The sequence below is a fragment of the Marmota flaviventris genome, chromosome Y (assembly GCF_047511675.1).
Source record: "Marmota flaviventris isolate mMarFla1 chromosome Y, mMarFla1.hap1, whole genome shotgun sequence".
NCBI lineage: Eukaryota > Metazoa > Chordata > Mammalia > Rodentia > Sciuridae > Marmota > Marmota flaviventris.
This window is the reverse complement of record NC_092519.1, coordinates 12,501,548-12,516,295: the sequence shown is the minus strand read 5'-3', so window position 1 is coordinate 12,516,295 and position 14,748 is coordinate 12,501,548. Positions and strand designations below refer to the sequence as shown.

At 34.6% G+C, this 14,748-nt stretch overlaps 1 protein-coding gene across 2 annotated transcripts; it reads right to left on the bottom strand.

Annotated features, from left to right (window-relative positions):
• Positions 1 to 12,208: 12,208 nt before the first annotated feature.
• Positions 12,209 to 13,814, bottom strand: LOC139703512 (heat shock transcription factor, Y-linked-like). 2 transcript variants are annotated; one of them, XM_071606997.1, is made up of 3 exons: positions 13,668 to 13,678; positions 13,302 to 13,569; positions 12,209 to 12,898 (listed from the first exon to the last, which is right to left on the bottom strand). In XM_071606997.1, the coding sequence occupies exons 1-3, from the start codon at positions 13,676 to 13,678 to the stop codon at positions 12,209 to 12,211; spliced, it is 969 nt and encodes a 322-aa protein (XP_071463098.1). The 2 variants fall into 2 exon arrangements, with proteins under 2 accessions (XP_071463098.1, XP_071463097.1); XM_071606996.1 differs by having other exon boundaries at positions 13,302 to 13,814.
• Positions 13,815 to 14,748: the final 934 nt, after the last annotated feature.

The following is a 14,748-nucleotide window of genomic DNA, read 5'->3' as shown; positions in this document are numbered from 1 at the left end:
AATCTTAAATGAGCTGCTATAAACATTGATGTGGTTGTGTCACTGTAGTATGCTGATTTTAAATCCTTTGGGTATAAACTGAGCAGTGGGATGACTGAGTCCATTAAAAGTTTCCATAGGAATCTCTGTAGGCTTTGCACCAATTTTCATTCCCACCACAATGAACCTTTTCCCCCACATCCTTGCCAGCATTTATTTTCACTGGTATTCTTGGTAATTGCCATTTGGACTCAAGTAAGTTAGTATCTCAGTGTTTTAATTTGCATTTCCATAATTGCAAGAGATGTTGAACATTTTTTTTTTTTTCATGTATTTCTTGGCCATTTGTATTTCTTCTGTGAAGTGCTTCTTCAGTTCTTTTGACCATTTGCTAACTGGGTTGTTTGTTTTTGTGGTCTTAGTTTTTTGAGTTCTTTGTAGATCCTGGAGATAAATGCTGTATCTGAAGAGCAGATGGCTAAGATTTTCTCCTGTTCTGAAGGCTCTCTTTTTACTGTTTCTTTTGCTGTGAAGAAGCTTTTTAGTTTGACACTATCCCAATTATTAATTTTGGTTTTACTTCTTTCACTTTACAAGTCTTATTGGTGGGGGATCAGTTCCTAAGCCAACATTATACAGAGGTGAGCCTACATTTTTTTCTGGTAAGCACAGGATCTCTGGTCTAATAAGTAGGTTCTTAATCCATTTTGAGTTTTGCACAGGGTGCAAGATGGGGGTTTAATTTCATTCTACTGCGTAAGGATTTCCAGTTTTCCCAGCTCCATTTATTAAAGAGGCTGTCTTTTTAAAAAATATATGTTTATGGCTCCTTTGTCTAGCATGAGATAACTGATATTTGTTAGTATGATTCTATATCTTCTATTCTGTTCTGTTGACCTGTTTGGGGGCCAGTACCATGTTGGTTTGCTACTATAGCTCTGTAGTTCTGATATTCTGATGCCTCCTGCTTCACTTTTCCTGATGAGGATTGCTTTAGCTGTTCTGGGCCTCCATCCAAATGAATTTCATGACTGCTGTTTCTATTTCTATGAAGAAATAGAAATTGCAATTTCAATAGGAATTACATGAAATCTGTATAGTCCTTTTGGTAGTATGGACATTTTGACAATATCGATTCTGTATATCCAAGAGCCTAAGAGGTCTTTCTATCTTCTAAGGTCTTCTTCAATATTTTCCTTTAGTGTTCTCTGGTTTTCATGGTTTTGTTAGATTGATTTGCAAGGGTTTTTGTTTGTTTGTTTGTTTTTGTTGGTTTGTTTTTGAGGCTATTTTGAATGGGATAGTTTCCCTAATTTCTCTTTCAGCTAATACATCATTGATATATAGTACACATTTTTAATTTTGTCTGCATCTGTATCTTCATTAGAGACACCAAACACGTTAGCCTCTTCTAGTAAAGGTAAGAGGTTGCCAGATGGTCTTCTGGGTTCTTGATGATGAGTAGTGAGTGATGTTGCCACTCTTTGGACTGCATCTGTCAGCCCCTTGTGCATATGAACCTCGGCTATAGTTTAGCTATGTAAAACTTTGTATGACACCTAGAGGTGTCCAAATAACCTTAAACTAGCATGTTAGAAAGATTTTCATATAGATTTCTCTCTCCTTCATGTACCCCAAGTTTTTCTGATCAGTGTATACCCAGCATTTGCCCTCACGTCAGAGATGCTAAGGAAAAAACATATTTTACCCAGTTTTCCACATCTAAGGTTGACTTTAGTCTGAGCCCGACATTTCTACCACTGAAATACTTCCCCAGCCCTATTTATTTAAGAAAATCTCTCTCTCTCTCTCTCTCTCTCTCTCTCTCTCTCTCTCTCTCCTGGAATTGCTTCACCACTGAACAACAAACTCAGCTGCATCCCCCAAATAATTTTTTAGTTTGAGTCAGGGTCACCCTCAGTTTCCCAGCTGTCCTTAAACTCACCATTCTTCTGTTTCAGGTTTCTGGGTCATTGCAATTACAGAGCTGCACTACAACTTCCAGTAAATCATTTTTTTAGACTTCTTTATCCTATAAGTCCTTCACTGTTTATATTTTAAAAGAACCCAGGCTACTTGTCTTATTCAGTGCTCCCAGATTGGGATTATCTGTTCAATTGTCATTTTTTTTTAACCAACAGTATTGTTCCTGCATTGCCTATGTACCTGGTATTCATTGTTGAACTGGAAAACTTAGGGCACCCATATCCTGGTTGTCAAAGCTAAGTCTCCCCACTAAGCAAAACATTGAAAGGAAGAAATATTAAAGCTCATGGGATTGTGGCTGTGACATCTAAACCTATTGGTTGACTTTAGTCTGAGCCCGACATTTCAGTGCATAGAATAGCTGAGAAAATCATCTTTTCAAGAAGAAAATTCAAGAAGCAAGGATGAGGCAAAACTTAAGAGACTAAAATGTTTCTCTTTTTCTCACACTTGAAGCTCTTGATATTTTTAATTACTTAATTTATCCTCATACCTTTCACAAAAGAATCTCAAAAGTGCAAAGTCAATATTCCAGTACTAAAAAAACAACTGGCTGAAATGAGGGATATCTTTGCAATTCTTTTTTTTTTTTAAATCACTAAAATAAAACAAAGTGCTAAAGGACTCGTACCAAAATTTTACCCTCTGAACTAAATTTTTAAAATGCATAGCTTCATGTCCTTTAGCAAAAACATGTTGCTGTGCCTATTTGTGCGTCAGTATATATTTTTTTCCTCCTTCCAACAACCTTGGAATACTGACGTTGTATTTTTACTTCCATGAGATATAAGTTAAATTATTGAGTTCTTCAATTTAATGTAAACATTGGTGGTTATACTGTTTTCTTTTTCTTTTATGGCAGGGATTGTCTTCCAGTCTATTTTCTCTGCCCAAACTCAATGTGGCCACTCCTGCTCTGTTGTATTTTATCTGCTTGATTATTCAATTCTCATTTCTTTGAGGAAGAATGGCAGAGCAAGGCTTAGAACTGACCATTTTCACATTTTTTTCACAGCTTACAGACAAAATATATCATCAGAACCGTCTCATTCACAGAAGGCAAAAATAGCTCACATCCATGTCTATGTTCATGTTACAAGTCTAGCATGTTAGAAAATATTTTTGTATGGATTTCTCTCTCCTTCGTGTACCCCAAGTTTTTCTGACCAGTGTATACCCAGCACACAAAAAAAGAGTAAGAGAAAAAAAGAAAGAGGAAGCAGGGAAGAGAGAGGAAGGAAGGAAATAAAGTAATCAACATGCATAACTGTTCTGTCTATGCAGAAAAATCTGCATTCCCAGTTTAACCTTACTCTTCTTATTCTTGTAACTTTGGTTTTGTTTTTTTCTTGTTTTACTTATTGTGACATGAGCAGTGAACAGAACAAGCTGGAATGCTGGCCACCCACAACATAATCTCTGGTATAGAAAATAGATTAATTTTAAAAATCAACTAAAATAAACAAGGCTGTGTCCATGAAGAAGCAAAATATATTATCAAGTTAGACAGCAAAGAGTCCCTTTAGATAATGCCATGCTTGAAGAACTGAATGGTGATGTTTGGGGTGTGGAACAGCAGAATCAAAAGTTGGCCAATGTTGTGCATCAAAGTTGTGTGTATGTTAGTTTACTTTGGGTTTTCATAACAAAGACCATGAAATGGATGTCTCAAAAGATAAAAATATGTTATATTTAGTTCTGTAGATCAAAAGTCCAAAATTGAGGTGTTGGCAGTGCCTCTTTCTGAATGTGTAGAGAAGGATCTGTTGTAAGAGGCTTTCTTCTAGCCTTGGTATTTCCTTGGCTTGTGGCAATATAACTCCAGTCTTCACAAAGTGTTCTGTTTGTATGTCAGGAACATTTTCCTTTTTCCCAATCCCTCTCTCCTATCCTTCCTTCCTTTACTTATTCAATTACTTATCTAGAGCCTCATGCTTTCTAGGCAAGTACTCAACCAGTGAGCTGCATCTTCCACCCTTTTTATATTTTTTTTAAATTTTGAGATGGGGTCTTCTAAATGACGGGCCAACATTTTCCTTGATTTTCAGTGGTCCTGCCTCAGCCTTCTGCATGGCTAGGATTAGAGGTGTCTACCCCCATGCACCCTCCTTTATTTTCAATCACTTTTTATTGTTTACTTTTTTACATTTTTTAATTCTTAAATGAAATACTTGCTTCCATCTATTTTATTATCTTTATTTAATAAAGTATATAATGACACTTTAGCACTACTGTCTTGATCCACATTTTGTTGGAAGCCTGGAAATGTTTTTGTATCTTTGTGCAAATGTCAGCATAGTAAAAAGAGCAAATAATAGCATTTTAATATTAAGGAAGTGATTTGCACTTCATGTATACCTGAAAATGGGTTTGAGGCAATGCTTTGTTCCAACAGGCATTTGTAATACCTTCATTTCAATCTTCAATAGCTTCTGATGTCAAAGAAAAAAATCAACCAGGTATTACATATCTACTGTAAGTGTACAACACTCAAAGAATTAAGGTATCTATGTAATGTAACTACAAAAGTGTGTGTTCTGAATACTGTTATATAGATCTCATAATATATAGGAAAATATGAAGAGAGAGTCTAAAGGAATGGAAAGTTAATAAACAGAAAAAGGAAAGTAATAAATAGACTACAAAGCAATAAGAAGAAAGCACTGCTATTCACTGAGTAACATGAAAGTACCGCTAGTGTTTTAGATGAAGGGAAACTAAATCCAAAGGAGACTCTCATTCATGTGATATTAGGAACATAAAAACTTAACTTGAAGCTCAGAGGACAGAATAGTATTAAATTGGGTTTAGGATGAGTAACTGAGAGTGGCCCCTTAGAATAACTATGAACATATTTTCAATCTTGATTTTTGAAGCGTGGTTTAAGTTCATGCATTAAAAAACTTCCAGTATGTACATGTAAGTTGCGTGCATTTCCAAGAATAAATTTTGCTGTCATTTAAAACAAAACTAGTCTTTAGTGAAGTCAGAAATAGAGTGGCCTCTTTCGGGATCAAGTGCATGGACAGTGACTTATGATTAATAATGAGCATACAGGAAGTTTCTGATTTTGTTATTTTTTCCTGTGCCCTTGGAGTCATGGTCACAAATTTGTCTTAACTGGATCTGTGTTTTAGAAGAAATAAAATTGGACAAGTCTCACAGAATTGTTGAAAGACTTGAGATGTAGCCTTCTGACATACCTGGAATAATGCTGGGTTAAGGAGTAGGAGAAACTAGGTACAAAAACTGCTTATGCAGATAGCTTAGGAGCTGGGCCCAGGCAGTGGGTGTTTGGGCTCAAACATAGGCATTCTGTAGCTAATGCAGTGGCAGCTTGTCTAAGCAGATGCATCCTTCTAGCATCTGACTGAACAAAGTATCAGTATATCCAGCCACTAGGTGGCCACCTCCTTGAGCCAGCTCCAGCTGCTTCCCGAGCAGGCATGCCAGGAAAATCTGAACTTTGCCCTTCTGCTCATTAAGGCCTATTACCATACATACTCACACATATCCTACAATTAGATGCTAAAGAAGCTGAGCAGAGTTCATTACTACCTTCCAATTCCAGAGAATTTCATCTGGATTCAATCCCTGCTTGTGGACATAAACTCCCTTAAACAATAGAAATCACTGCTCACCTCTTTGTGGGACAGCTCAGCTCTCAAATATACTCACACTCCCTTTGTGTTTGCTTTTGCATTAAACCTCGTCTGCTATTGAAGCCTCATTTGTCCTAAAATTCCTACAGTGATTGTCAAGAGCATGGAGGGTTTGTGCAGAAATCTGTGCTCCAAGAGATCTCCTTGGATCCATGACTGGCATCAGTGCCAAAACAGTAATATAAAACTAATCAGGGTTAGGGGTGTAGCTCAGTGGTAGAGCATTTCCTGACATGTGTGAGGCCCTAGATTCGATCCTCAGCATCACATTTAAATAAATAAAATAAAAGATCCATTGACAACTAAAGAATATATATTAAAAAAAGAGGAGGGTTTTTTTTTTAATCAAATAAAAAATCTGTCAGTACTCTTAACTCTCACTGATGACACTCTCAAGATCTTAAAATTGAGGAACATTTTAGTCATTTCTGTGCCAAAAGTGCCTTTCCCTTATCACCGCACCTGTGAAGCACCAAGTATAAGTACAAATGACAGAGACCAAAGGAACAAATTATTCAAAAACCTGATGTGACTCACTTTCAGGACAGAAAATGGTGATGGGCTAAAAAGCAAGGGTCTGGAATTATAGGATTCATTTAGGATAGGACAGGGGAGAGCTTCTGGGGTTCATTGTATTGGGGTCAGCTGACCTATTAGAGTGAGTGGTCACGAGCTAGTCAGGTATGAGTTCCTTTTGTGTTCTCCCTATTTTCCCTTCTGGCTTCTCTCTGGCTGAGGCCTGGGCTTTTAAATGACAAAAGCTTCAATTCTATCCCAGAGAAAACGGGTGGAAGAACAGCTAAAGATGGGAAAAGTCCCGGGTCCTATTTGCTATATCCTTAACCATGAATGCTTTATACAGTGCATTTCCAATGTTACACTCATATTTGGAAGTCTCATCTAATGGGTCTAACTGCAAGGATTAACATAACATGTTTTGCTCCATATTTTAATGGAGAATTAACATCCAGGCTCTCATTGCTATTTAGGTAGTATAGTAGGGACACATGACATTGTAATTTGTCCAAACATTCCAATGATCAGTACATATATGTGACATTTAACTTGATACTTCTCCTTAAGAATCTCCATTCATAAAGGGAGACTGACCATTTTAAAATTTTATACTTTTATGATCAATTATATTCTAGAATAATAGTTTGGCAAAGAAATAGAACAGTGTTAGATAAACAATTTACATGAATTTTTTTAACAACTGTTATACTTTTCTTTTCTTTTTTGAATATTGGGTATTGAAGCCAGGATGCTTAATGAGTGAACTGTATCCCCATTCCTTTTCATTTTTGGTTTTGAGATAGAGTCTTGCTAAGTTTCTTACGGCCTCCCTAAAGCTCATGAAGCTGGCCTCAAATTTATACTCCTGCCTCAGACTCCCAAATTGCTGGGATAACAGGTGTAGATTACTATGCCTGGCCTACTGTAGTATTCTTTAGTCTTACTCAGGAGTTCTAAGGAATGAAGTGCTATTAAAACTACTTTTAGTTATCAGAACATCTTACCATTAAGCAGTTCTTGTGACAACACCAGGCTTTGTATTTTCTTGTACTTTGGTAATATGTAGAAAGTAGTTTTCTAGCTTATTCAATGTGCAGTTATCTAATCATGTGGCAACGACTTTCTCAACATTAATATTTCTGCTGAATAAACCTCATAACTTCATGTCTTTAGTTCTGTTTATCTTTAGAATCCAGTACTAATCTCCTGATCTATTCTTTTTAACATATAAGCATATTTACATATATTTCAATGTCAAAGAAAAAACAAACTTCACTAAAAATTAGAAAGCTGGTTACTTACAAATTGTTCTTGCAATGAGTTACTAGTATTTGAAAGTTAAGAGAACAGCCACAAAAAAGTACATACATTCTTCGTTAATAATAGAAAAATAAGGGACATAATACTGAGGTTCACTTGGAATGTCTTTATTATAACAAGTGCCATTATTTATGAGATAGATGTTTTTAACACTGACCCATTTATTCACCTCAGCACACAAAAGAAAATGTGATATAAGTAATATTATTTTATGAAATGCTAACATGGTTGTTAATTTAAAGGTAAATTATCAAAATCACATTATTACATCAGGTCTTGTGTTGAAAATCATGTTGCATTTTTCTTAGTTGTATGAGGTGTATACGTATTGAGGTTTTTTCCCTTAGTTTTGCCTGTGAATGTTCACTTTTCTGCTTGTATTTAAACACTATCATGGATTGATTGCATTTGCATTTTGGTCAAGATTCACTTAGTTGTAATCAAGTAAGTATGTTTTGAAGTTTTCTGTTTCTACTCACGGTGTCTATCTTTCTGTTTTGTTATTCAGTTGCTGCTGTTGTCTATATCTTGCTGAAATTTCGTTATAAATTGCATCAAGCAAGTATATCAAGCCTAATTAGAAGCAATTATCTTTGTAATATGTTGAGTATGTCAGTCAGCAAACATGGCAGGTATCTGTTTTAGAGTATGTCTTGTACATACTTTGACAGATTTAAAATCATTGTTAAATGACTATAAATAGCATTTTTTTTTATTTTAGTAGTCACATTATTTATAGAAGTTCAAATTATTTATCTTTTGATCCTGTATCCTGTGAACTTGTAAGAACTCACTTTTTTATTTTGTGAGCTTCTTGAGATTCTTTAGAATTTTATGTGTAGGCAATCTTGTCATTTTTAATATAGAAACCATTTTATTTTCCTTTTCTGATCTCTATGCATTTCATATGTGCTTCTTAGCATAGTGCCCTGACTAGAATTTAGAATTATGGTCGTTGTTGGAGAACAGTGGTAACGTTGAAATTGTTGCCTTGTATTAAAATATTCAGTATCTTATATTTTAGCTTGTAAGTTTTTTTCTTTTTATAGCTATTTATTAAGTTAAGGAAGATCACTTCTTTTTTGTATTTTATTAAAGAGTTTGTAATCATTTTATAAACGAATGTTGCATGTTGTCAAACTTTTTCTGCACTGGCTGATTTTTTTTTTTCTCTAACCCATTAACATGGCATATTATTTTGATTTTTAAACACTGAACCATTTGCATGGCTGAAATCTTATTGACCATGGTAAATATGTATCTTAATTCTATTTGTAATATTTTCTTTAGAGTTTTTGCATCTTCAGTAATGATGGATTTTGGACAGTAGTTATTTTTGTACTCTTTGTGAAGTTCCGCTGCACCTGTTTAGGATCACATCAGTCAGTATTACCTAAACTTTTCATTACAGTCTAAAATTTCAACATATAACAAAGATAAAATTTCTTAAGTATTTCCACTGAAACTTAATTTTTATGCTTTATACTTTTTCATTTCATGCTTCCTCTTAACTACTCATTTTAACCCTTCCACGAAGGCAGTTTTAAAATCTTTGCCAGATGAATTTTACATCTGGCATTTCTGTGAGGGCACTAATGATTTTTTTTTTTCATTCAGGTTGAAAGTTTTTATTTCTTGGAAAGATGAGTGACTTTCATTTGAAATTTAGATATTTGGGATATTATTACAAGACTCTGGGCCTTATTGTAACCTTCTTTTGCTAGTTTTGTCTATTATTGCTCTGCAAAGGGAAAAGACTATGTTGCCAGGTGGAGAGCAAAATTCCAGGTTTGCTTCTTGTCTTCATAGACATCTGAAAGAGGAATCCTCATCATTGATGAAAGAGTAGGCAAGCTCCAACTCTTTATTAGGCCACACCTGCATAGGATTGGGGTACTTTATTACTGCCTGGTGCAACAGAATTTGCCACTTGGCCTTTGTTGGCTTGGGGGAAGATGCATCCATATTTCTTTGTCTTTCAGGTATTCTGCTCAAGTAAAGTATTTTGTAAAAGTGTGGTTTCAGTAAACTACCCATTTCCTGTTTCTAAAAATAGAGAAAATAGACTTTAGGGAGCATTTTTCTATGTTTGTTTACATTTTTTGTTTGTAGCTTCTTCAGAACTAAGTGTGAAGTACAAAAATCCCCTTCATCATTCAGCAGGATTTAATTTCTTTCCTTCATTGGTTTATCTCATCACTCCACCTTTCAGAGTCTTCTGTTTTATATTAACCTAAAGATTTTAGTTGTACATATGAGGGAAGCAGGAAAAAAATACATTTATACCAGAAATCTGCAGTATTCCTTTTTGGCCAGAATACCGGAATTATGTTTTGCTTTTAAAGAATGCCTAAGAAGGTTCAGTGTCCTTCTTCAGATTCTCAGAGACAGCAAAGATATTTTGGAGGGCTCCACTGCTTTGTGACCAATTATGTTAAAACTGTCATGTGATACCCTTGGAGTATATAAAGAAATTGGGGAGATGGGGACAGATGTCCAAGGCAGGCTGACTTCTGTACTTTTTGTATTTGTTGATTCTCTATTTCCTTCTTTCCTCCCATTCTCCCTTTATTTTGTAGTTAACTCTATAATATTTTTCCCATATCCTAAGTTAATTTATGCTCTCATGATTCTTTTTTTTTCCTTTCTTGTCCTCAGGTTTATTAATTACCCAGCTTAATCTAACTTCTTTCTTTTATTTCTTTTTCTTTTTTAAATTTGGTTCTGGGCATTAAACCCAGGTTTTTATTTGTGCTAAATACATGCTCTCTCAAAAGTTATCCACCAGTCTCCTTCTCATTTATTTTTAAGACAGACTTTTTTGTGAAACATTTATTTGTGTATAATATTTAGTAGCATTTATACAATTGCACTTTGTAAGTAGGGAGTGCTAATAATGATAACAAATTGCATATGGGTTTAGGGAGACCATTGAAATTGTATCAGAATAAGAAATCAGGATTCCCTCTGTAGGTCATTGATTTCAAGCTTCCTCTGCTTACTTTCAATTGAAAATATTTTGAAATTACTGGTAGTGGGTTCCAGCCTGAAATCTCTGTTGTCTGTATCTCCTAACCATCTGGAAGGCTGAATCAGGGCCTATCCTGTGACACTGGGATGTGTGTAAGTGCATATTATATAGTATAGATTATCTGCTGTAAATGCTGCTTTTTTTGCTGTCATTCATTTTAGCACAACAATTGGGAAGCTCTGCTATATGTAAGGGAAGAAGGGGTAAGCAAACTGCAGGATCTCTTAGGGAAGTCTTGCCAGTCAAACCAGAAGATAGAAAATACATTTTAGAAGAGGCAGGAAAATAATCAGTATATTTTGGTTTGGGAAGAGGAAAGACTGATAATATTGCCAAAAGTTTTACTCCATGTATTATTTGCATAATATTCAGATGACTAGAAATTAAAATTAGACCATAGTAGTTAGTGCTTGAAGTAATAATCAGTGACACTAATTTCACTAATTTAAAAACCACTACATCTTTGGTGAACATACATTAAACTTTGTTGTGAAGAGTGAACACCAAAATATGGTAGCTTGAATACTGTGAGATGATTGTTTTGGGGAAAACCATATATGTATACATATATGTGTGTGTGTGTATATATGTATATGTATATGTATATGTGTATGTGTATATATATATGAAAGATATTATACTAAGCACTGTATTAGGTGCCTTTTATTTGTCACTGTACTAGGTCAGTGCAGGGTGTCCAAGAAAGAAACAAGTAGGTAGGAAAATGTAATACCTCCTAAAAAGAGTGGCATCTGTGGTGAAGCAGGTAAGGTAGTAGACTTAAAAAAAATAGCTAATAGTTATTAGGACAGAAATGAAGAAGCTGAAAGGAGTTTGCCTGCATGAAGCTCCAGATGAACAGAGATGGAACAAAGACAAACTGGAAAGGTAAGCAGATGTCATGAAGGGACATTTCAGCCTTGTGAGGATCTGGGCTCAAAATCTAAAAGGTAAAGCAAGCATATGGCATTAATGGAGCAAAAAAATCAACCTGATAAAGTGTATGCATTAGAAAATATGAATGGACTCTTGAGAAATTTTAAAGTCACAAATTAGCTATAATGTTTTTTTTTTAATCAAAACGTATCCTTGCTTTGTTATAAAAATTCCATAACGTGCTGATAATGGTACAGTCCATGGATAATGATATGAAATCTTAACTACTCTAATTATCACAGAAATAGTAGTAATCATGGTTATTGATCTGACTGGGTATGAAATGTATACAATGAATACCGTTACTTTTGCTGAAATTCAAGCATGCTGATTTTAGAATCTATGTAGAAATTTAACTAAGAAAATATTGAAGTAAACAGTGTATATTTTTCTTTTCTATCTTTTATTTCCATGTATTTCTAACTTAAGCCCTTTGACTCATCTATTTCAGAAGTCACTTATTAACATTTTTCTGTCTCCAATTTCTTTTTCTTTGCTTCCATTATTTTAAAAGGTTAAATATATTTACTTGCAGAGGTCATATAATACTTCCTGTCAAATGACCAGAGACTATATATTAAAATATTAATAGTATAACAACATGCAATATAAATAAATCCATTTACTCTTAAGTATCTCTTAATAAGGAAAAAAGAAACCATAAGGTGAATATGTAATTTTATTGTTCAAATAAGAGGATTGCAGGTATATTTTAAGAATTAGTCAGCCTAAATTTCAACATCTGTTGACCTGCAATATTTAGTACTCCTTTGGTAGATCAGTTGTAATTAGAATGATGTTGGTATAAAGAAGAAGGTTGATGAGTTGACCTTGAAAGTGAGGCAGCAGATGTATCAGCTATCATAGGCATTGGGAACCATGGGTTGCCTGCAGGTAGCAGGTTAGAAACAGGAGCCTCATTGGCTGAAATATCAGGATATCTAGTTGGAAAAGTAGAAGGTTCCAACATCAGTCCAAAATAATTGTTCTGTAAGGGAGATATGATGTGGTATTGAGAAGTAGATGTTGTAATGAAATTCACAACGTGGTCATTTGCTTGAGTGTAGCTGCTATGTGAGCGCATATGAAAAGTGGTCAACTGATTTAAAATAGCATGTTCATCTGTTACAATTTGCTCTGATGTTCTAACTGAAGTCGATGAAGGAGGAGAAAAATCACTTCTGATGAAGTCAATTGTATTAGCAATTCTTTGGCTGGTAGAAGGCTCCTTTTTTAGAGGCACATTTAGATTTGTAGAGGTTGAAAATAAACTTTCTCCACTAGTTTCAGCAATTAAACCAGAATTATGATAGTCCACATTACCCCCTGCTCTAAGATGCTTCTTGTTGAGATCTGGAACTAATGAAGTAGATACTGGAGAAGCATTTTTAATCCCGACTCTTCTTTTCATTCTTACTAAAAGTTGGGGACAGCCTCGTTTAAAATTTGGATTATGATAGAACTGTATCTAAAACCAAAGGAGAAAGTTGTTTAGAGACATTTTAAACCAAGTGATAATAGACAATAACCTATAAAATTACAGATTTCATTTTTAGAACATAACATTAATGTCATCATATGTCAGGATGATTGTCTTAAAATGCACTTATTGGGAACCAGACAGCAGTGAATACCATTCTCTAATAAGTGGCTTTAGCACCTGTATTTACAGTTCACTGGTAAGATTCGAAGTTACTAGCAAATATCTTAAAATCTTACGTATTAGTGCCCTCAATAATTTGAAAATGTTAAATAATTTCAATCTTAATATTTTATACAAATTTCAAATCAGATTTTACTTTGTGTAATAAACTATATAAAAATAAAATAATATACAGTCCGTAAGTGTTAAATGAAAAAAATTTGAATACCTTGCTTAAAACAGAGACTTCTTTTTCTTCTGCCAAAAAGTCAGCTAGAGAAGCAGATCTTTGAAAATTCTGTCTCATCTTACTAAATCCATAAAGATTAAGCTGTCGAACTAAACTTTTCATACTATCAGTTTCAAATATTCTGAAAGGGGCCTTTCTTTCCAAAACTTCTTTTTTGAAAAGCTCTTCATTAATTACTATAGAAGTTCCATCCTCATCCCACCAAATAGACTTAAATTTGTCACTTTCAACTATTTTCCAAAGTTTTCTGGGAAAGGTCAGAGAAAGAAAATCATTATCTTCATCTGGTTCAGAGACACAAAATGTATAACGTGGTCTTTTTATCAAGGATCCCTGAGACAAAACCTGAAAAGCATTTTCCTCAATCAGAGTCCTTAAGTCTGAGTCCTCAGTGAATGTGTGATCACACAGTGAAGATCTGTTGGAAGTTTTGGAACCAGTTGATCCATCTTTAGGAGAAACGTCTTGAATTTCTGAAGAAACTTGTGCCATCTCAAATAATTTTTTCCTCGGCTACTTTTCTCATCTGCATGGTTTTGAACACTGCAGCTTCAAATGCTGCTTCAGTAGGCCTACACAGATAAACTAAACCTAGGCCATCATAATAGTTCTCAATCTGATAGTTATGACATCACAAGATGACTTTCGTCTCCTAGCAATTTATACGCAACAGTCAACCTACAGTGTTTCCCACTCTTGAAGTTTATTCCGTTAAAAAAAATTTAGACTGATTACTTACATTTTAATTTTAGATTGCTCACATTACTTACAAGGTGTGATTTTTAATTCTCATTTTCACAGAATCTTTCAAACAAGTAAGCAAATTAATCTCTTCAATCACTGAAATAAAAGTTATTTGCTTCCTTACTCTTACTAGCTTGGTGCAAAGAGGGTAGGGCTTAATAATGGGATAATACTAGAAAAAAGAGGGAAATAAAACAAGGGTTAGAAAACTGGCAGTTTGGAATTCAAATTGGTGAAAAGCCTTTACGTAAAAAAGGTAGGTCATATAGATAGAAAATAGATTACTGGCTAGAGTAAAGAAAAAAAATATATCAATTATGGATTTTATAAAGGATAATAAAAGTGTTTAAAAATTTGTTTAAGAGTCTGGCATGGTGGCCTCTGCCATAATCCCAGCAACTTGGAAGTCTAAGACAGACTGGTTTTAGGTATGAGCTCAACTTCATCAATAAACTTAATGAGGCCTTAACTTAGCAAGACCCTCTGTCAAAACAAAAAATAAAGAAGGGCTAGGATGTTGCTTGTTGCAGTAATTCACTTGCAGGTCAGCATGGGAAAAGAAAGAAGAAGCAGAGCAAGCGAAGCAGCAGCAGAAAAAAAGCCCTTTATTGTGTACAAGCAATCTTTTTATAGTATTGTGAACAAAGAAGGCAGCCTTCCAACATCAATAAACCAGGTCTTT